The sequence below is a fragment of the Taudactylus pleione genome, unplaced genomic scaffold, assembly GCF_031769625.1.
Source record: "Taudactylus pleione unplaced genomic scaffold, aTauple2 ptg000114l, whole genome shotgun sequence".
Taxonomy (NCBI): Eukaryota; Metazoa; Chordata; class Amphibia; order Anura; family Myobatrachidae; genus Taudactylus; species Taudactylus pleione.
The window spans coordinates 15,270,356-15,293,305 of NW_028284516.1; the positions used below are offsets into that span (position 1 = coordinate 15,270,356).

Genomic DNA, 22,950 nt, shown 5'->3' on the forward strand with positions numbered 1-22,950 from the left:
GTGCGCAGTAGCTGCACGTGCATCAACAAAGTAGCGCCAAGCGTGCGCCTGTGTCATAGGTAAAGGGCCGGCTGGCTTGACCGTTAAAGGGTGCTGTAACCCCCAAAGTGCACTCCAAAAAAAATTAAAAAATATATTTTTTGTGTTTGTGAATTGTGTGCGCAGTAGCTGCACGTGCATCAACAAAGTAGCGCCAAGCGTGCGCCTGTGTCATAGGTAAAGGGCCGGCTGGCTTGACCGTTAAAGGGTGCTGTAACCCCCAAAGTGCACTCCAAAAAAAATTAAAAAATATATTTTTTGTGTTTGTGAATTGTGTGCGCAGTAGCTGCACGTGCATCAACAAAGTAGCGCCAAGCGTGCGCCTGTGTCATAGGTAAAGGGCCGGCTGGCTTGACCGTTAAAGGGTGCTGTAACCCCCAAAGTGCACTCCAAAAAAAATAAAAATATATATTTTTTTGTGTTTGTGAATTGTGTGCGCAGTAGCCGCACGTGCATCAACAAAGTAGCGCCAAGCGTGCGCCTGTGTCATAAGTAAAGGGCCGGCTGGCTTGACCGTTAAAGGGTGCTGTAACCCCCAAAGTGCACTCCAAAAAAATAAAAAAATATATTTTTTTGTGTTTGTGAATTGTGTGCACTGTGGCTACACGTGCATCAACAAAGGAGCAGTGCCAAGCGTGCGCTTGTGTCCCATAAGTAAAGGGCAGCTGGCTTGTCCGTTAAAGGGTGGTGTAACCCTCAAAGTGCACGCCACAAAAATAAAAAATTCTCCTTTTTTTTCTGTCTTTGTGAATTGTGTGGGCTGTAGCTGCACCTGCATCCTCAAAGCAGCAGCGCCAAGCATGCGTCTGTCTGTTAAAGGGTGGTGTAACCCTCAAAGTGCGCTCCACAAAGAATAAAAAATTCTTCTTTTTTTTCTGTCTTTGTGAATTGTGTGCACTGTAGCTGCACGTGCATCAACAAAGGAGCAGCGCCAAGCGTGCGCCTGTGTCCCATAAGTAAAGAGCCGGCTGGCTCATTTCTTAAAGGGTGGTGTAACTCACAAAGTGCACTAGTCTCCAAAAAAAATAAAAAATGATTTTCTGTGTTTGTGTGCGCCTTAGCCGCACGTATATATCAATATAACATAAATGGAGGACCAAACTTTTTCCGATAAAAATAAAATAGGGTAAGATCAAGAACCACTTCCTCCTAGTGCTGAAGCTGCTGCCACTAGTCATGACATAGACGATAACATGCCATCAACGTCGTCTGCCAAGGCCAATGCCCAATGTCATAGTAGAGGGCACATACAATCCCAAATGACAAAGTTCAGGAAAATGACCTTGAAAAAAACATTTAAATCATCTGAAGAGAAACGTAAACTTGCCAATAAGCCATTTACGACACGGAGTGTCAAGGAACGGCTAAGGTCTTTCCCTATGTTCATGACTAGTGGTTCAGCTTCACATGACGATGGAAGCCCTCCTCCCGCTAAAAAAATCAAACTAGTTAAGCTGGCAAAAGCACAGCGAAGAACTGTGCGTTCTAAGAAGATATCACAAATCCCCAAGGAGAGTCCAAGTGTGGTGGCGGTTGCGATGCCTGACCTTCCCAGCACTGGACGGGAAGAGGTGGCTCTTTCCACCATTTGCACGCCCTCTGCAAGTGCTGAAAGGAGCACCCACAGTCCACTTGCTGATATGCAAATTGAAGATGTCACTGTTGAAGTACAACAGGATGAGGATACTGGTGTAGCTGGCGCTGAGGAGGAAGTTGGCGAGGAGGATTCTGATGGTGATGTGGTTTGTTTAAATCAGGCTCCGGGGGAGACAGTTGTTGTCCGTGGGATGAAAAAGCCCATCACGGTCATGCCTGGGCAGAAGACCAAACATTCCACCTCTTTGGTCTGGCAATATTTCTATCCAAATCCGGACAACAACTGTCTTGCCATATGTACCATATGTAAAGGTGAAATAAGTAGGGGTAGGGACGTTAACCACCTAGGAACATCCTCCCTTATACGACACCTGCAGCGCGTTCATAAAAAGTTACTGTCAAGTTCAGAAACTTTGGCTAAGACCGTAAGCAGTCCAAGGACACCTACATCCCATTGTCCAGTTGTATCCAAGCGCCTGCAAACCACACCGTCAACTCCCTCCTCGTCAATTTCCTCCTTAGTCAGGATCTTGCCTCCGTAGAGCCAGTTTGTGCAGGGACAGATTAATTGCCAGCTTGTTTTGTGGGGGCCCAAACGAACCAATCATTTCAGCCACAGTTGTGTGGCAGACCCTGGCGCTGAAATGATTGGTTTGTTAAAGTGTGCATGTCCTGTTTATACAACATAAGGGTGGGAAGGCCCAAGGACAATTCCATCTTGCACCTCTTTTTTTTCTTTGCATTATGTACAGTTTGGGGCCTAGTTTTTCAAACTGCCATCCTGTCTGCCACTGCAGTATCACTCCTAGATGGGGCACGTGTTTGTGCCGCCCACTCGTGTCACTTAGCATAGTCATCCAGCTACCTCGGTGCAACCTTTTGGACATAAAAACACTATTGTGAGGTGTGAGGTGTTCAGAATAGACTGGAAATGAGTGGAAATTAAGGTTATTGAGGTTAATAATAGCATAGGAGCAGAAAAACCCACAATTCTGTGATTTTAGCTGTTTTTATGCTTTTTTTCAAAAAAATACAGATCCAAAACACAAAACCCAGAACCCAAAACACGGAAGGGTGGTTTTGGCAAAACCAATCCAGATCCAAAACACGAAGAAAGATCCAGATCCAAAACCAAAACACGAAAAGTGGCCGGTGCACACCCCTAGTCGGCGCACATCTCTATCCAAAACACGGAAGGGTGGTTTTGGCAAAACTAATCCAGATCCAAAACACGAAGAAAGATCCAGATCCAAAACCAAAACACGAAAAGTGGCCGGTGCATACCCCTATTGTATGATTTTATTGTTTTCTGTTGATTTATCTTTCAGATGAAAGTAACCACCCAGTGATAACAATAGAGCCTTGTATTTTCAACAAGAACGGACACATGAATTTTTCTCTGATAATGATCCCAAGTAAGCCTTTTATTTTTTTATGTTGTGAATAATGGCTATGGCGTCCTTTTTAAAATGACAGATGTCAGAATGTGGGCTTATATCTATTAAGCCAGAGTTTTTAACACCAAGCCCAAGGATGACTGTTATTCTCTCTATAATAATAATTCACATGCGAGTAATAAGACTTGGAAATGAAAAGCAAATAATAACATACCCACTGAATCAATAGTCCCAGGCTTCACAAGTACACTCCTCTTGCAGGTAGACTTCCTCACCTTGACAAAGACGCCAAGTGGGCGTTGAAACGCATAGGTGATACGCCCCCCGCCGGTCAGTAATTTTACCTGCAAGTAGAGTGCCCGCACAGATCCTGGTATTGGAATTCTTCATGCCTAAGTGCCGCAATTTATATCACAAGCTGGCGGACCTTCTTGTCCTCATTCCTGGCTCTCCCTTCCCTCTTCCGACAGTGGTCAGCTCAGTCTGTACCGATCCATTTGCCACATGCAAGCCAGCCGCTGATTGGGGACTGAGGCCCTGATTCAGAGCCGGACGCTCTGACAGAGCGCTCGCTCTGACAGAGCGCTCGCTCTGAATTAGGGTTGTCCCTCTTACTTTTTGGAGCGGCCTCCTGGCCGCTCGCATAGCTGTGGGTGATCACCCACAGCTATAGCGAGCGGCCAAAATGATGGTCGTGATGGTCAAGACCATCGCGACCATCGGGCTTGCGACGAGACCCTTGTGGTAGGGTCTCGTCTGCCGCAAGCCCTGGAGTGCTTTTGGCTTGGCCGTCGTTATTCGGGTCTCGCGCATGTGCACGATGGAGCCGCTTACGTCGTGCGCATGCGCACTTGGGCAACATCGACCCGCTTGCGAGCGCTCGCGAGCGGGTCTGAATCAGGCTCTGAGAACGGGGAAGTCAGCTACAGTCTTGCCCCCCCTACTATGGGACTTATTGGTCCTACCCCGTCTGCTCTCCATCTGAACACAGCTACTCCTGCAGCCCATGCTGCGCTCCAGGTCCTAGTGACTTGTTGAGTAGGAAGAAAGGGGAACATATTACATCTTATTACCTGCTGCTTGTAATTTTCCCTCCCTGTGGATCCCACCAGACAACTTTTTAACTTTGGAGAACCACAACAAGGGGCATATTAAATTAGGTGTAAGAATAGCAAAAATTCCGCACCTGCAGGCTTTCCCCCGCAGGTGCTGGATTTTTGCTATTCGATTAGGTTGCAGGATTTTTTTCTCACAGCCCCAGAGCATGACCAATTTTTTCTAAAATCCATATTATTTATGGTCGGGAAATGCTCTGGGACTCCTGCGGCTCTCCACCTAATGACTAATTAAGCAATTGGGAATTTGCACTTAGTTTCATTAGTCCAAAAGATACTCACATTCTGGCAGCAATGTTCTCTCTTCTGCATCCATGGCATGCTGAAGGCACTTCCTCCGACGTCTGCAGACTGGGTGAGAGTGCTGTCATGCCTGTCAGTCAGGAGCGTATCTATAATGGGTGCAGGGTGTGCGGTGCACACGGGCCCCCAGGTCCAGGTGCATACCCTGCACCCATATTATTTAAAACTTACTGCTCCGAGGTCACGCGTAGGATCTCTCAGCACTGCTGAAAACGCCGGAAAATGGGCACCGCGGTAATTTTTCCAGCATTTTGCGCATGCACTGTGAGGACATCGCTGGGAAAATGGTGGCCGCGCCATTTCCCCAGCCGTCTGCGCCTAGTGTGTGGGTGAGTGTGTGTGACCTCAGTGTGCTGTGCAGTCACTTACCTCACACTGGTCGGCTTCTCCCGTGCAGCAGACAGTGGCATCCAGTCTCAGGAGTGAGAAGAAGCAGCAGCTCGTGCATGTGCTGGCAGATTGCCGCACATGTGCAGAAGAACACCCGGGTCATAAACACCACAGAGCACAGCTCTTATCAGAGAAGCTTTCCTTTGTGGTTTTAATCTCAAATCCTTATGCATACGGCGTTACTAAACGCTGTGATCAGTGGAGAGATGCATCACATTCAAAATGCGACAAGTGATGTCCTGCCCTTTGAGAGACATTTTGGACAGTGGGCCTGATTCAGAGCCACTCGCTCTGACAGAGCGCTCGCTCTGAATCAGGGCCGGGCTTTTTTTTTTTTTGAGCAGCCTCTTGGCTGTACAGCTATAGCGAGCGGCCATGATGATGGACGCGATGGTCAAGACCATCGCGACCATCGGGCTTGCGACGAGACCCTTGTGGTAGGGTCACATTCATCGCAAGCCCCAGAGACCTTTCGGCTTGTGATGTCAGTGGGGCCGCCTCCAAACGGCAGGCGTTCTCATAGGAACGCCTCCGTTTGGGCAGCCACCCCCAGGCCTGTCCACCAAAGGGGGCGAGCTGTCACTCAACATCAACAGCTTGCCCCCTTTGGTGCGAGACCCGGAGCGGCGGATTGCCCGTCGCTACCCGGGTCTCGCTTATGCGCACGACGGACCCGGCTCTGTCGTGCGCATGCGCTGTGGGCCACCATCGACTCGGTTGCGAGCGCTCAGCGCTTGCGACCGGGTCTACATCAGGCCCTGTGTGCAGAAGCATGATGACTGTTACGATGTACATGCCAGAAATACAGATATCTTGAAGTGCACATAAGGAAATTAATTGCTGAGTACTATATGGATTTGATAGCTACTGGCAGGTGCTTAAGGTATATTGAATTAGCAGGTATTTTACATTCAGTCCTATTGAGCACTTCTATTTGATAAAAGCCTTGGAGAAACATTCCATAGATTTATTACTGAATATTCCTATATAACATTTGGGACATTATTAATCATAAATATACAGCACATCAGTGTATTTAGTAAAATGTTTTGCTACTACAACATATGAGGGTATTCGGTAGTTGTCAATGTGTGGTCATAACGAGCAGCTGCTTTCAGTGCGAATTGCATCATCCATCAATCACTGGAGGGGAGGGGGAAGCAGACTGCACAGGGGGTGTGGCCTAGCGGCAGGCATCCCGGCCGTGGCTGTAGCCTGTGACGTGATGATCATCAGTATGTTTTACCATCGATGGCAAAATAGAAAGTGGCCATCGATGGTAACCAGCTTTGCAATGGATGACCATCGATGGCTTCACCAACCAATGGTCATCCCTGTTCTATGACTGACTGGCCCGTGGGCCAATCAGAACCACGGGCATGGCTTCGCGTGTGTCGGGGGAGTGGAGCTATGCTCTGTATCCCGGTACCTTGTAAAAAAAAAAAAAAACTATTCGGTTATGTTCTTCCATTGATGGAGGGAAACCATATGGCCCATAAACCATCGATGATTACGGATCCAGTCGAGGGCCATCCTTACTGTGACGTTGGGGCCTGAGTCTATAAAGATGGGTTCCCGGCGTCCTGGTGGAGGGGGAGCGGATGGGGAGTGGACCTAGGGGGGGGGCATGTGAAAATTTTGCTATGGGGCCCCCTAGGTCTAGTTACGCCCCTGCATGGGCCCTTATTGCTCTACAACCTAAAATATGTTCTGGTGATGAAGCTGTGCATTTTCCTTATTGAAAGTTAAATAAATAGGATGAAACTAAAACTTTATTTTTAACCTGTGGTGTGTTCTACCATTTGCCTCATGTTATGTGGAGTAAAGTTAATATGTCATTGTCACAGGAATAAACTTGGACCGTGTGCATGCCAAGGTAGAAATCTGGAAAGAATCGATGAAAGTCTCATACTTTACATATGTATTATGTTCTGGAGTTGATGATGAATTTGATTTTTGTGGAGGTATAAAAGGAGGTAAGGCATGTTTTGTAATGGTATGTGAAACGATTACATCAGTTCCTGCAATGACTTAAGAATTAATGGCCTGATTCAGACCCGCTTGCGAGCGGATGGTCCCCGACTGTGCATGTGCCGCCTCCGGGACACAGATTCTACCAGGTGGTGATGCACATGCCCCTGGGTGACACTAGATATGCCCATAGGTGGCACTAAACACATACCTCGGCTGGAGCACGGCACACAATCCTTTGGCACAGTGCCTAGGTGTGGCTTGTACAATATCCCTGAATTATGTTTTCAAAAATTGGCTAACATGGGGATAATGCATTTTTACATATTGGTACCTCTGTTGACTATGTACGCTAATTCCTCCACAGCTGCGTCTGTATACGCATCCGCTATGCAAAAATATGCAAATGTCACAGGCGCTGAGGAATGTATACGGTCCCCCACCAGCGGCTTTGCAATGCCTAGCATCTGCATAAAAAGATGCACCAGCGGTCGCAGATCCTTTGATAATTGGCCTCCTGAGTAACCCTATGGTCGCGCGGATGTGGATTGAAAGATCTACAGTAAAAAGGGCTAGATAGACAGCAGATGTTAGACAGGCAATAGGTCGACAGGGACAAAAGATTGACAGGGACAAAAGGTCGACATGTAAGAAAGCCTGCATTGTCAAAGGGTAGACGTGCATATGGTCGACATGAAAATGGTCGACGCATGATTTTTTTATTTTTTTTTGTTAGGGTTAGGCACTTACCCCAATGGTTACTGTTAGGTGCATAACCCTCATTCCTGGTGCCTAACCATAACCCTCACTCCTGGTGCCTAACCATAACCCTCACTCCTGGTGCCTAACCGTCGGGGTAGGTGCCTGACTATAACCGTCTCTTCTAGTGCCTAACCCTAACACTTCGGTAAGTGCCTAACCCTCCCCCCTGGTGCCTAACCCTAACCATTGGGGTAAGTGCCTAACCCTAACTGTTGGGGGTAAGTGCTTAACCCTAACCCTCCGGTAAGTGCCTAAACATAACCCTTAATAAACAAACAAAATCACGTGTCGACCATTTTCACATCGACCTTTGACCACGTCGACCATTTGTACCTGTTAACTTTCTTACATGTCGACATTTAATGTGTCAACCTTTTGTCCATGTTGACTTTCTGTCCCTGTCGACCTATAGCCTGTCTAACATCTGGTGTCTATCTAGACATTGTCTACCTTTTTACTGTAGATCTTTAGACCGGAACCCGGTTGCGCAGAATGGTCCATCTGTACTGAGCCGCCGCAGCCATGTTTACTGCATACGGGATTGCAGGCACAAGATGTGACACATTCCCAAAACGGTCGCGACATGCCTGCGTTCTTTTCCGCTATTCCCTGTAGCCTAGCGATTCTTGTCAATAACACAGTCTGCAACGCTTTCCAGAGAATATTTAGTAATTGGCAACAGTCCCTGCCCCAGTGTAGCTTACAATCTGTAGTCCCTGTCACATGGGCACGCACACATTAGAATAATTTTTTTTTCTACAACAGCCAATTCATCTACCAGTATGTTTTCTGGAGTATGGAGGGGGGAAGCAGATTGCCTTGATGAAATGCTCACAAACATGGGGAAAATATATGAATTCCACACAGGGTCCTGGTTAGAATCGAACTCATGACCTAGGTGTTGTGAGGCAGCAATACTAACCACCGTGCTGCCCCACAGCTGCATAGCAAATGTAAATACGTTATCAGAGAATTCAAGTTCGGTTTCACTTATAAGCAGTGTTAGGAGACAGAGTGAAAAGTGATAAGAAAGTGATAAGGTGCCAGCCAATCAGCTCCCAACTGTCATCTCACAGGCTGTGTTTGAAAAATGACAGTTGGGAGCTGATTGGCTGGCACCCTATCACTTTTGACTCTGGGCCTGATTCAGAGCCGGACGCTCTGATAAGAGCGCTCGCTCTGAATCAGGGCCCTCCTACCTCTTATTGGAGCGGCCTCCTGGCCGCTCGCATAGCTGTGGGTGACCACCCACAGCTTATCCGAGCGGCCAAAAAGATGGTCGCGATGGTCAAGACCATCGCGACCATCGGGCTTGCGACGAGACCCTGCGGTAGGGTCTCGCTGCCGCAAGCCCAGGAGTGCTTTTGGCTCTATCAGAGCCAAAAGCACTCCCACTGACATCACAAGTGATGTCAGTGGGGCCGGCCCCAGACGGTAGGCGTTCCCATGGGAACGCCTCCGGCATGCCCACCAAAGGGGGCGTGCTGTCAATCAACATCGACAGCATGCCCTCTTTGGTGCGAGACCCATAGCGACGGCTTGGCCGTCGCTATTCGGGTTCCGCGCTTGCGCACGACGGAGCTCCCTCCGTCGTACGCATGCGCACTAGGGCACCATCGACCCGCTTGTGAGCGCTCAGCGCTCGCGAGCGGGTCAGAATCAGGCCCTCTGTCTCCTAACACTGCTTAGTAAATAGACCTCTTAATTGCTTACACTCCAGGAATGTCTGGGAGACTCAAGAATTCCGGGAAGAGTAGACCAGCCTCCCTGATACTCCCAGTGGAGTCTGCTACCACAAATTACTGCACCACCTCCTTAAAGCTCCTAATTAGAAATGGTTTACATATATTTGTTAAGTTATTAGTAGCATTGTTATACAAAGCAACTTATATTTTAGGTTTAGTGATCCTTTAAATGCTATTTTCTTGAGGGTCCATAGAGCTCCACAGGGAGACAATGGGGTGTAGGTGGTACTTGGAGGACTGGACACCAACATCAAAGCTTTTTCGTATCCCAGGATGCTTCGGTCCTTCCCTCTATAGCCTACCCTCCAACATGACCCCTTCCACCAGGTAGAAAATGCTCTGCTTCTGGACTTCTCACCTAATTTATGATAGCAGCCACCTGTGTGGAACTAGGTAATTGATAAAACAGGTGTTTCAACACAGGTGGCTGCAATCATAAATTAGGTGGGAAGTCCAGGATCAGAGCATTTTGTACCTAATGGAGTGGGTCATGTTGGAGGGTCTGCTATAGCCCGTCCACAGCCTGAAGGCAAAGATAACTGAAGTTTTGCCTTAAAACTGAAGGCTCAAAAACCTCAAGTCAGGGACAGAATGTGTTAATAGTTAGGGGTTTGTGTTTGCAGTTTGACGGACAGCACGGGTAGCAGTTTGATTGGTGTGCATCATCTTTAGGGAGGGGTCTAGAGAGATTTAGGTCAGTGATGTATATTATTCCTGCCTCTTTGTTTTGATCTCCCACCCTCCCTTCCCTTATTGTGTCTTGTCTGTGTCAGCTTTATTGACGTACAGGGGAAGAACGGCAACTTGGCAGCCAGCTTGCTGCAGTATGGGGGGTGCACTCAGGTTCAATGCATTGGTTAGGCTGATTTCACCCTAATGGGGTCAGCGGTGCCTCTCACCTGAGGGGGCCTTAGTAGTGCATTGGTATGGGTGTTGGATACCTCCCCTTTTGCTAGAAAGGGATAGTTGGCCATTGCAAGCGAATTTCACATTTGCCTTTGACATTGGGATAGTTGGCCCTCGCAATTTGTGACATCATTTGCCTAAGTCAACTGGTTCGCAATATGCTGCCGTTCTTTCTTATGCCACCATTTTTCTGTTGTAATAAAATAAAGCTGACCATTAATTTTGAATGGCACTTTTGGTCTCATGTCTTTATTTTAGTTAAGTTAGAGTTAGAGTTTAAGATTATTTAGTATGGTTCATCTGTCATCTGACGATAGAAAAGTTTAATCAGTTTTGTTGGTGTTCGGCAGGAGCTGGATCACCGTTAGACAGTGGGGCTGCTATTAAGCAGCCCAAGTTTTATTTTTATGATTTACTTTTATTTTAATTTATTTTTACTACAGAGCAGCAGCACTAGACAGTCCTTTGGAAGGCTGCACTGCTGCTCCATCACCCTTCCGCGGCGCCACGTCACTAGCCCTCTACTAGGTACATTCGGCAGGGCTCCTGGGGGACCTAGCTAGCAGGGCTCCTCGGACCCCAGACTGCAGCCGGGACCCAAGGGGACAGGTAAGGCGGATCTCCGCTTGCAGGGACCCACGTCTATGCACAGTCTTGCCTCTGGTCTCAGGAGACAGACCAGAGGAGCTGATGTGGACACCGGTTCGTCCTCCACTAGACCACCAGGGCATTACAAGCACTGGCGCAGGGCACAGATTAAGGCCACAGACCCGGTGATTGGTGGCAGCATAAGGGAGAAGGCCCTCTCTCTGCGGCCCCTCCCCTGGTTCAGGGCGCCATTCCACTACATCTTGCCTCCTTCTAAGTTGCTCCTCCCTCACCCTCCGCCCCCTCTGAGACTCATGGCAGCCATTTTTCTGTATTCAGGTCAGTATATAATATGTTCTGCATTGTATGTGACTTGACTTGTGCTAACACTGCTGTCTGTTTATTTTTTTCACAACTGTCAGCTTATACCTTTCTCTTTCTTTCATTCTAACTATAGAATACTGAGGTATAGGGGGTTGATTGTAAATCATATCTCCCCATATTTGTGAGAGTTATCACATACTTTATATCGGTGTTGCGCACTACACTTTGCCATATTGCACATATGTCTTGGTTGCTCACTGCACTGTGCCAGATCGTGTGCCACATTATCTTGCAGCTATGTCTGGAGAAGGCAAGAATAACAAGTAGCCTGCTGCTCCTACTCTGCTATCTTGTAAATCCTGATTAGCAGGCTTAGCTTCAAAGGATCTCATTCAAGATGGTCTTTCTGTATCTTGTTATACAGCACCTGGCCCATCAGCCCCTACGTCCCCCCCTGTGCTTCTTTTTCACAGGTGTTGGCAAAAATTGCGGACCACCTAGCAGTCTCTGTGGTGGCTCCCCCTATGGGATGGCCACAACAGGTAATCCCTGCAAATCTTTTGCCTTCCCCATGGGTAGACATACTTTCTACCTCAGTGCAGAGTCTGGCGGATACCTCTACAGCCTTTCAACAAATGCTGCAAAGGCGAGACCCTTACCTAGTAAACCTACTAAGCGTGCTGTGTTATCTTCCCAGTCCACCCAGCTATCAGATTCTGAATTATCATCTGGGGAGGCTGAAGACGCAGACTTCTCTCACTCTGACTCCCCCTCGGGAGACAAGGAAACCCCCTCTAAATTGAATATACCTGCACTTGTGAAAGCTGTAAAATCTATTCTTCAAGTAGAAGAGGCAGAACCACTCCTAAGGCAAAACAGCCATTATTTAAACGACAGAAGGTAGTTTTGCCAGTTTCCTCACTCTGATCAGCTACCTGATCTTATGAGTGAGGCATGGAATATGCCAAGTAAAAGGTTTCAGCTGCCTAAACGATTAATTTCCTTTTACCCCTTTCCAGCTACTGATTGCACTAAATGGGAAGATCCCCCTGCAGTGGATTCCCACATGACACGCTTAGTTAAAAATGCTACCTTACCTATCCATACTGCATCCTCCTTAAAGAAGACCATGGATAGAAGGATTAAAGCTTGCCTGAAATCTATATATTCTCTCACAGGAGCTATTACTCATCCTGCCAAGGCTATAGCCTGGGTGGCAAAAGCCATTGAGAGTTGGGCAGAGACCCTAGAAGATACATATCCTTCTGATTTTTTGAGGGAACAGCTGTCCTACATATCTCACATTAGAGATGCAGCCTCCTATTTAGGTGAAGCAGCTTTGGATACTGCTCTCCTAGCTTCCAAGGCATCTGCTACTTCCGTGGTAGCTCGGGCCTTTACCAATATCGTAGCAGTTATGGCGGCCTATCTTCGTTGTCAAGGGATCAGGTTGCTCCCATACCTGGACGATCTCTTGCTCTTAGCAAGCTCCCCAGAAAGTCTTCACCACCATCTACAAATAACCATTGCCTTTCTACAAATGCACAGTTGGCTGATCAACTGGAAAAAGTCTTCCCTGACTCCTTCTCAAAGAATGGTGCATCTGGGAGCCCTCCTGGACTCTCAGACTCAGAGAATCTTCCTGACAGCAGACAAAATCACTGCACTACAGCACCGAGTGCGCAGGCTACTCCAGCGTCGCCGAGTGTCAATTCACTCTGCAATGCAGACCTTGGGATCCATGGTGTCCACCTTCAATGCGGATGCATTATCTGTGAGGTGGACCTTCCATTTGGCATACCTCTTTCCTCCAGTCTGCTCCTATAGTCTGCCCCGGGTTCTTCAGAAGTTCAAGTAAGAGGGGGGAACTGTCCTCTTGGTGGCTCCGGCTTGGCCCAGAAGCCATTGGTACTCTGTCCAGCAAAGTCTCTCCATAGACGTTCCTCTCCAACTTCTTCTTTGATCAGAGCTGTTGTCTCACGGTCCCTGTCTACATCCGAACCTCGGCTCATGAGAAATCTCTCCTAAGGTCTAAAGGGTTCTCTAACTCTATGGTACAGACCATGCTCAGAGCAGGTAAACCAGCCTCTGCCAGGATTATCACCGGGTGTGGCATACATATTTCCAGTGGTGTGCTACTAGAAACTATGACCCTCAGGTTTTTAGGGTTTCTAGAGGCCTTGCCTTTCTTCGAGCTGAATTGGATCTTGGACTCTGCCTAGCCTCTCTGAAAGTACACGTCTCTGCTCTATCAATCTGTTTTCAGTGCAGAATTTCTCCTCTACCGGATGGTCACACCTTCCTGCAAGGTGTTATCCATATGCAACCTCCCATTGTCCTCCCTGTGGCTCCGTGGGATTTGTCAGTGGTTCTCCATGCACTTCAAGTATCTCCATTTGAACCCCTGGAATCAGTAGATGTCAAATGGCTCACTGCGAAGACTCTGTTTCTTCTGGCTATAGCATCTGCCCATATGCTATCGGAATTTGGGGCACTTTCCTGTCTATGCCCATTCCTAATCTTTCATCCAGACAGGGCTGTTCTCTCAACACGCCCTGGCTTCCTTCCCAAGGTGGTTTCCCATTTCCACCTTAATGAAGAAATTGTGGTTCCGGCCTTTCAATCACCAGACCTCTCAGCAGGTGAGGCCTCTTTGGATGTGAACCGTGCTATGAAGATTTGCATGGACCATACTAGTTCCATCAGGAAATCGGACTTCCTCTTTGTCTTATATGGATTCCACAAACACACTCCGGCCACATGGCTTTGCATGGCTATCTCACAGGCTTACACGCAGACTGGCCTTCCTGTGCTGGCTACAGTTTCCCCGTCCTTGAACAACTGCTTTGGGACATCCCCATTGTCTCCCTGTGGAGCCCTATGGACCCTGTAGAAGAAAAGGAGAGTTATCGTTAAACTTACCCTTGTTAACGCTCTTTCTTCGAAGTCCATAGGGTCCACAGGGCACCCGCCCTGACGCACCTGGCTTCTATGGGTTTCTTCTCTTGGTCACTTGTTTCCTTCTCTGTGTGAGAGTGTGATTCTTCAGTGTACCAGTCTTCCTTCTCTCCTATCCTGCTCCTGCCTTGGGCTTGTTAACAAAACTGATTTGCCTTCAGGCTGTGGGCGGGGTATAGGGGCAAGGACCAGAGCATCCTGGGATATGAAAAAGCTTTGCTGTTGGTGTCCAGTCCTCCAAGTACCACCTACACCCCATTGTCTCCCAGTGGACCCTATGGACTTCGAAGAAAGAGAGTTATCAAGGGTAAGTTTTACCATAACTCTCCTTTTCATAAACAAGACTAGAAAAAATCCATAAATCTAGTGTATAAAACAAATGTATATGTTTGTTACAAACTGGGTGATTCATGGTCTAGCACAGTTTTATTAATGAGCTACCAAAAGATAGCCAATCACAGATAAATAAGAGATGCTTTGTTATTAAAGATTAATGAGAGATATGGATATACACTGAAATGCCAAAAGTCATGGGATAACAGTATGTAGAGGTAATGCTAGGTGGCATCACCGTACTGTGACGTTTTGGAAACCTGCATCAGTTGTAATCTGACTTCTCAGCAGTCAGTTTTTACATCGGCTAGGCTGCTCATGGCAAGGCGATGTGAATTATCAGAGTTCAAATGTGGCATAATAGTCGGTGCCCGACGGATCGGACATTTATTTCCGAAGTTGGGAGGACATGCAACATTCCTCAATATACCATGTCCTGGGTGTACCGGGAATACCCCATGGAAGGCGTTACCACCCACTGGGATGCTGAGGGGTGGTATTAATTACCTGGGAACTGGGCTGCTGGAGGGGCCCGGCGCCGCTTCCCCTCCCTTTTAAATCACAGCAGCCTAACTCACGCTGCTGTGTGCTGGGCTGCTGTGGAAGACTGCTCTAGCGGTCTCCTATGCCTGTGGGGGGTAGCGATCACGCTGTTCGTGCCACCCCATGACTTTGCGCCAGGCTGAGGGGCTCACACTGATCGCATCCCCCTCAGCTTTGCGACAGGCTGAGGGGCTTACCAGCGCGCAGCGCCGCTATGCCTTCATCCGGGCCCGGCCGGCCTCTCTACGCCCCTGACCACCCACCGTGGGCAGCACATCAACTGATCAAAGGTGTTTAACGATCGTGACCAGTAACGTCTCACCAGAATTGTTCATGGTAGCACAAGCAACACTGGCTCAAATCACATCCACATTCATAATGGTGTGGGATGTATTCAAGTGGCATGGATTGGGTTCACTGGTCCGCCTGAACACGTCATTGACTGGTAACTGCTACATTGCATTGCTTGATGACCATTTGCAGCCCTTCATGTACCTCCACAACGATAGAATATTCCAGCAGAATAATTGTGTCATCGGTCCCAGGTTATACAAAATTATATTAAGGAGTATTCTGGAAAGTTCTGATGAATGGTGCGGCCCCCACGTTCACCCGATATGAACACAATTGAGCATTTGTGGGACATGGTGAAAAGGTTCATTTGCACCTAAGATCCTGCACCTGCAAATACCAGGGAGCAGTGGGAAACTATCCAGACGGCATGGGTCAACATTTCTCTAGAGGTCTTCTGTCCACTTATGGAATCAGTGCCACACCAAGCTACAGAGGGTCCTACACAATACTAGGCATCTATACCATGACTTTCGGCACATCAGTGTATATTTGCCATGTTCATGAATGATGGTCAGCAAATGTTATTCCAGTAAATTGTATACTGAATTTAACCCTTTGTGTTACTGAACATTTTCACTAACTACATATTTATTTTTCTACAGAAAGACTGGTTTTTAGTACATATCAAAGACGTCTTTCTAAACTGCCATTTGTGAAGGTACTGTGTGTTTTTTATGTTTATTTATTGTAGAAGTGTATTTGTTTGTGCATTGTGATTTATGGACCGTCCTATAGCTGAGTCTAGGGCCTGATTCACTACGGATCGCAACTGCGATTGCAATAGTTATTACGCACGCAGTTCAACTGCGATAGTATGCTAATTCATTGCGATCGCTATGCCGTCACAGAACTACACAAGGACGCCCACTTTACCTTAATACACACATCCGTAATCCTTAGCAAGACTGCAAAACCATCGGTAACATCGAGTACAATCGCAGCCTCACGCACACTTGCACAAGGTCAGACCTTACTCTGAATTTTCTAACTTCATTGCACGTTATGAATACACAAGCTGCATAAGGCATCACAGTGGATAATTTATGCACGCCCATGCAACAGCATTCAAACCCACTGGCACGCCTGCGTCCGCCTACCACCCCCCCGTCATCACCCACAAATGGCACTTCCTGTCAATCACTCTGCAATGGGTCTGCATAGTAACTGCGATTGCAGTCCCAATCACAGTGACTGGTTCGAGCACTGCGATGCATATGCATGTGCAGATCACAACAATTGGCCGATTGCGTGTGTAATCGCAGTTGCGAACTGTAGTGAATCAGGCCCATTGTCTATGTAACATATTTCAAATAATGACAAATGACAAATAATGACATAAAATGGAGATGTGATAAATTGCTCAAACAATTTATAAGTGACAGTACGCGGGGTACTAGAAAAACACACAGAAATCTCCCCCAACCACACTTCTGTAAACCAGTATAAAAGCTGATGTTATTTTTACATGAAATACAGGAAACCTAGTTACACACATTTGCAAATGGGTAGGGTACGGGATGCCGGGGGTCGGGTTCTTGGTGGTCCAAATCCCGACACCGGCATCCCGACCAAGTTATAATCTTGATGGCTGTAAGTATACTAACCCTAACTCTCTCTCCCTGGTGCCTAAACCTAACCTCTCCCTTAGTGCCTAAACCTAACTTCCCCCTCCCCGCACCCTAAACCTATCCCTCCCCCCTTAGTGCCTACCCCTAACCCTCCCCCTAGTGCCAAACTCTAACTCTCTCCCTAACACCGGTACTTACCTTCGGGATCCCAGTGATCGGGATCCCATACCTCCCAACATGACCCTCTCCAGGAGGGACACAATGCTCTGGTCCGGGACTTCCCTGGCAATTTATGATTGGTGGAGGCTCCAGAGGCGGGGCTGCAGTACAGCCCAAAATTCAAATAGGGGAGTCACACCAACTGCCAGTGAGTACCAGCCAGTGATGTTTGGCAGTGTGTGAAATGACAGTTGGTGTGACTCCCCTATTTGAATTTTGAACTGTGCTGCAGCCCCGCCTCTAACCAGGGAAGTCCAGGACCAGAGCATTGTGTCCCTCCTGGAGAGGGTCATGTTGGGAGGTATGGGATCCAGGCGCCGGTATTCCGATAAGTGTCGGATTCCGGCATGGGCATTGTGAACGCCGGAATACCCGCTGTTGGGAACCTGAACGTATACCTTTGCAAATATATGATGCGCTCTCCACCACAGGGAGTCCTGTGGGTGTATATATACTAAAGTGTGGGTTTTTAGAAGTGGAGATGTTGCCCATAGCAACCAATTAGATTCTACCTATTATATTCTAGAAGGTGCTAGATGAATGATAAGTAGAATCTGATTGGTTGCTATGGGCAACATCTCCACTTCTAAAAACCCGCAATTTAGTAAACATAACCCCTGGTCTTTGCAGTGTTGTTGTAGTGCTGAAGGTTTTGGGATATTTCCTGGTGAATTAGCTCTCGATTTCCATCAGATGAATATTTGTCCCATTATAGGGCCTCTTGCTGTTTAAAGTTAGGACTACCAGAGGCAGTAATGCTGTGAAGTGGGGGTAGCTTATCATGTATTCGCAAATGTGCGTATTGAAGATTTTCAGACTCTAATTGACTGTTTTTGCATGAAGCCACAGAACCTTCTGCTAATGTGAGACTCGAAACAGACAGATGAGAATCTGTGCGTCTTCAAGCGCACGTACATCAGCCAAAACCTGAGAGCAAGAGACTCGCCAGAAACAGGCTTCCATTCTCCCTATGCACAATTCATAAGTGCACAGAGTTATAGATAAGCCCCCACGAGACAATTCTTTTGCGTGTTGCCGTCCAGTTTCTGTGGATTTTACGCTGTAATATTAATCGGTGCATCCTTATACGTCGCCATCGGTTGTATGATTGAAAATCGCACCAGCCCTATGGCAGGCACAGCTTCTCCTCCTATGCCTGCGGCTGTGCGCCTGTGAATGCAGCCACTTGCAGCCTGAGACGCTCCCATAGTACGCCCACTGACTGGCCCATTTCTGCGTGCACTTGTAACCACCTCTTAACACTGCCCAGTAACGCCCATCACTTCTCCACCACCTGAACATTGGCATTGTGTGTGGATAGCTTTCAACTCTGTATCAGGCCCTATGTATCCCCCCATAAACTAGATCATTTGGAAATAATGAATACTGAAAGGCTTCCAGTTATTTCTCTTTACCCCCCACACCCATACCCACTTCCCCCGTCCTACCCATGAACTACCTTTCTTTTGCACCTGATGAAATCATTCCCCTGCAGCATAGGACATGATCCGTGGAGTTGGGCCATAGTACTTATGTTTCATATTAGCAGCGCGAATAGATACTGCACTGGGATTTCCAACAAAATGACTTAGGTAGGTTGAGAGATTACTTTGAGATTCTGTTGTTCAGTGCAGTGTTTGTAATACTATTATTTTTTGATAGCTCTGCTTAGAAGAAAAAGTGCCCTTTACATTTTCCCTCATGAGCATCCAATCTCTAACCTGTAGAATCAAAAGTTTATTTTTAACCTGTACAGCTGGCAAAGCCCAGACACAGCCAATCACAGCATTTTTCCACTGACGAGGATTCATGTAACGGGATCAGTTAAAAACACCGGTGCTGCATAACAGGAAATGATAAAGATCCCACATTTGTGATACATCAGGAGTTCATTTTGCCATGTTGGCACATGCTGTACATCTTAGGAAAAATGTCTGGTTTTGGGCAGAACAATGTTTTGCCTGGCAAAAGGGCAAGTCAGTGCTGTTACTGTGCGATGCAAGAGGAGGTCACTGCTCTATGCTGTTGTAAGAAGAACAATAGTATCTGAAGGGGGTACAACTCTACTGGTTCCAGAGCTGTAACTAGACTTTTTGGTGCCCTGTGCCAGAGAAAGCATTGGTGCCCCCCCCCCCACACACACATTTTTTTAAATAGGGATAGTGCATCTGAAAAAGGGCCATGGCCTCATGGAGAAGGGCCAGGGAAGAGATAGGGGAGGCTAGGAGATGCTGGGGATAAAAGAAGAGGAAGCTACAAGTGAGAATGATAATAAACAGGAAAATTGACAGGCCCAAACAGCGCCCCCTGCCCTGCGGTGCCCTGTGCCATGTCACTGGTTGCACTACCCTCTTTACGGCCCTGACTGGTTCTAGGCTTCTCTCACCTCTGTGCTCCATATTATAGCGCACCCTGCACACACTGTAGCTCCGCCAACTTGCAAAGTAATTCCTACTGTATGTCGGTACCATCCGTGTATATCGGTGGAAACTGGATGATAAACAAGAAAATGTATAATGCACTAATTGTGTTTGTAACTCAGCATATATTACTTGTCTTTATTAATTATTTTATATCCTTTTCTGTTTTCCAGGGCACATATGTTATAAAGGTGCACTTATTGGTGGGCCAGCAAGAAGAGATATTCTTTTGTATGGACTTCACCTTGAATATTAAGAGTAACCCTTAATATGTACATTAACCCAAGGAGAAAATTCTGAATAATAATCTGGTTTTGCCTGTAAACTAATTGCCCCTTTAAATCTAATGACTCTCTCTCCGGAATTATGCTGGCTCCGGCTATTACATTTGGCCGCTAGTATTCAGGTTTTTTTGGGCTCGGAGACAGGAAATGTGACGGTTTCCCCTCAATTTTTTTCCTTGATACATGGATCCCATCCACAGTAAGACATATACAAGTAGACGACCCCATCAACAGCAAAACATATATATATATATATATATATATATATATACACACACTATGTAGTCTGCAATGATATGTATGGTATTAATTTTGCGCAAGCGAAATGCATAATATACATATCATTGCAGACAAGTTCCAAATGGCCGCTACATTTCTACAAGAACACTTGGTAGGGAGGCCCATGCACTTGCAGGTCTACGGAAACAACAAATGTTTTGATCAGGACGACAATGTAATCTGTCATGTTTACAGGGCAATGCTGGGCTGGTATACAGAAAATTCGGTAACCCGGGTGGACTGGCCAACTCATAGTTCACATCTTAACCCCATTGAGAAAATCTGGGATGAATTGGAGCGATGAGTGCATTCTATGTTGACTCAACCTTCTTCAGTGTCACAGTTGGTCACTGTACTTAAGGCGGAATGGCAAAACATACCACCTGCTGTTCTCCTGGAACTTGTGGACAGTTTGCCAAGAAGGATGTCAACAGTAATCACTGCACATGGTGGACCTACAAAGTGCTGGCATCAATAAAATCTTGTTGATCTATTTGCTGTCATTGTCTAATCACTTTTGTCTACATAGTGTATATATATATATATATATATATATATATATTAGGGGTGTGCACCGGCCACTTTTCGTGTTTTGTGTTTTGGTTTTGGATCTGGATCTTTCTTCGTGTTTTGGATCTGGATTGGTTTTGCCAAAACCACCCTTCCGTGTTTTGGGTTCTGGGTTTTGTGTTTTGGATCTGTATTTTTTTTTTAAAAAGCATAAAAACAGCTAAAATCACAGAATTTGTTGGTTTCTCTGCTCCTATGCTATTATTAACCTCAATAACCTTAATTTCCACTCATTTCCAGTCTATTCTGAACACCTCACACCTCACAATAGTGTTTTCATGTCCAAAAGGTTGCACCGAGGTAGCTGGATGACTATGCTAAGCGACACGAGTGGGCGGCACAAACACGTGACCCATCTAGGAGTGACACTGCAGAGGCAGACAGGATGGCAGTTAGAAAAACTAGGCCCCAAACTGTACATAATGCAAAGAAAAAAAAGAAGTGCAAGATAGAATTGTCCTTGGGCCCTCCCACCCACCCTTATGTTGTATAAACAGGACATGCACACTTTAACAAATCAATCATTTCAGCGCCAGGGTCTGCCACACAACTGTGGCTGAAATGATTGGTTCGTTTGGGCCCCCACAAAACAAGCTGGCAATTAATGTGTCCCTGCACAAACTGGCTCTACGGAGGCAAGATGTCATCCTCATCCTCCTCATCCACCGATTCCTCACCCTCTTCAGTGTGTACATCCTCATCCTCACAAAGTATTAACTCGTCCCCACTTGAATCCACCACCACAGGTCCCTCTGTACCTTCTGGAGGCTGGTCTCCCTGGAAGAGCTGATAATTCATTTTGATGAACATCATCTTCTCCACATTCTGTGGAAGCAACCTCCTACGCCTTTCGCTGACAAGGTTCCCGGCTGCACTAAACACTCTTTCGGAGTACACACTGGAGGGGGGGCAACTCAGGTAAAATAGAGCCAGCTTGTACAGGGGCCTCCAAATTGCCTCTTTTTCCTGCCAGTACAGGTATGGACTGTCTGACATGCCTACTTGGATGCTGTCACCGATGTAATCCTCCACCATTCTGTCAATGGTGACAGTATCATATGCAGTGACAGTAGACATGTCAGAAATTGTTGCCAGGTCCTTCAGTCCGGACCAGATGTCCAAACTTGGTCCTGCCTGCCCTGCATCACCGCCAGCGGGTTGCTTAGGATACCTAAGTTTTTTCCTGGCAGCCCCAGTTGCGGGAGAAAATGAAGAAGGAGCCGTTGACGTGTCACGTTCCGCTTCAGCTGACAGTGTGTTCACCAGCAGGTCTTTGCACCTCTGCAGGCTTGTGTCGGCCGGAAAGAGAGACACCACATAGGCTTTAAACCTAGGATCAAGCACGGTGGCCAAAATGTAGTGGTCTGATTTCAACAGATTGACCACCCTGGAATCCTGGCAAAGCGAATGAAGGGCTTCATCCACAAGTCCCACATGCCGAGCGGAATCGCTCCGTCTTAGCTCCTCCTTCACTTTTCTCCAGCTGCTTCTGCAAAAGCCTGATGAGGGGAATGACCTGACTCAAGCTGGCTGTGTCTGAACTGACTTCACGTGTGGCAAGTTCGAAGGGCTGGAGAACCTTGCACAACACGGAAATCATTCTCCACTGCGCTTGAGTCAGGTGCATACCCCCTCCTTTGCCTATGTCATAGGTGGATGTATAGGCTTGTATGGCCTTTTGCTGCTCCTCCATCCTCTGAAGCATATAGAGGGTTGAGTTCCACCGCGTCACAACCTCTTGCTTCAGGTGATGGCGGGGCAGGTTCAAGAGTGTTTGCTGGCGCTCCAGTCTTCGGCACGCAGTCGCTGAATGGCGAAAGTGGCCAGAAATTTTTCGGGCCACCCAAAGCGTCTCCTGCACGCCCCTGTCGCTTTTCAGAAAATTCTGCACCACCAAGTTTATTGTGTGAGCAAAACATGGGACGTGCTGGAATTTGCCCAGATGTAATGCCCGCACAATATTGGTGGCGTTGTCAGATATCACAAATCCCCAGGAGAGTCTAAGTGGGGTAAGCCACTGGGCGATGATTTCCCTCAGTTTCTCTAAGAGGTTGTCGGCGGTGTGCCTCTTACTGAAACCGGTGATACACAGCGTAGCCTGCCTTGTAACGAGCTGGCGTTTCTGAGATGCTGCTACTGGTGACGCTGCTGCTGTTGCTGCGTAAGGTGATACATCTACCCAGTGGGCTGTCACAGTCATATAGTCCTTAGTCTGCCCTGTTCCACTTGTCCACATGTCCGTGGTTAAGTGGACATTGTGTACAACGGCATTTTTCAGGACACTGA

General features: G+C 47.2%; 1 protein-coding gene across 1 annotated transcript in view; it reads left to right on the top strand.

The window, feature by feature from the left end:
- Window positions 1-20,609, top strand: part of LY96 (lymphocyte antigen 96) — a 31,021-nt gene extending 10,412 nt beyond the window's left edge. Inside the window, exons 2-5 of the mRNA XM_088471555.1 lie at window positions 2,964-3,050; window positions 6,688-6,816; window positions 15,927-15,982; window positions 19,705-20,609. Coding sequence (XP_088327681.1) covers window positions 2,964-3,050; window positions 6,688-6,816; window positions 15,927-15,982; window positions 19,705-19,800 — 368 coding nt within the window. The 3' untranslated portion in view covers window positions 19,801-20,609. The remainder of the gene's footprint in view (window positions 1-2,963; window positions 3,051-6,687; window positions 6,817-15,926; window positions 15,983-19,704) is intronic.
- Window positions 20,610-22,950: the final 2,341 nt, after the last annotated feature.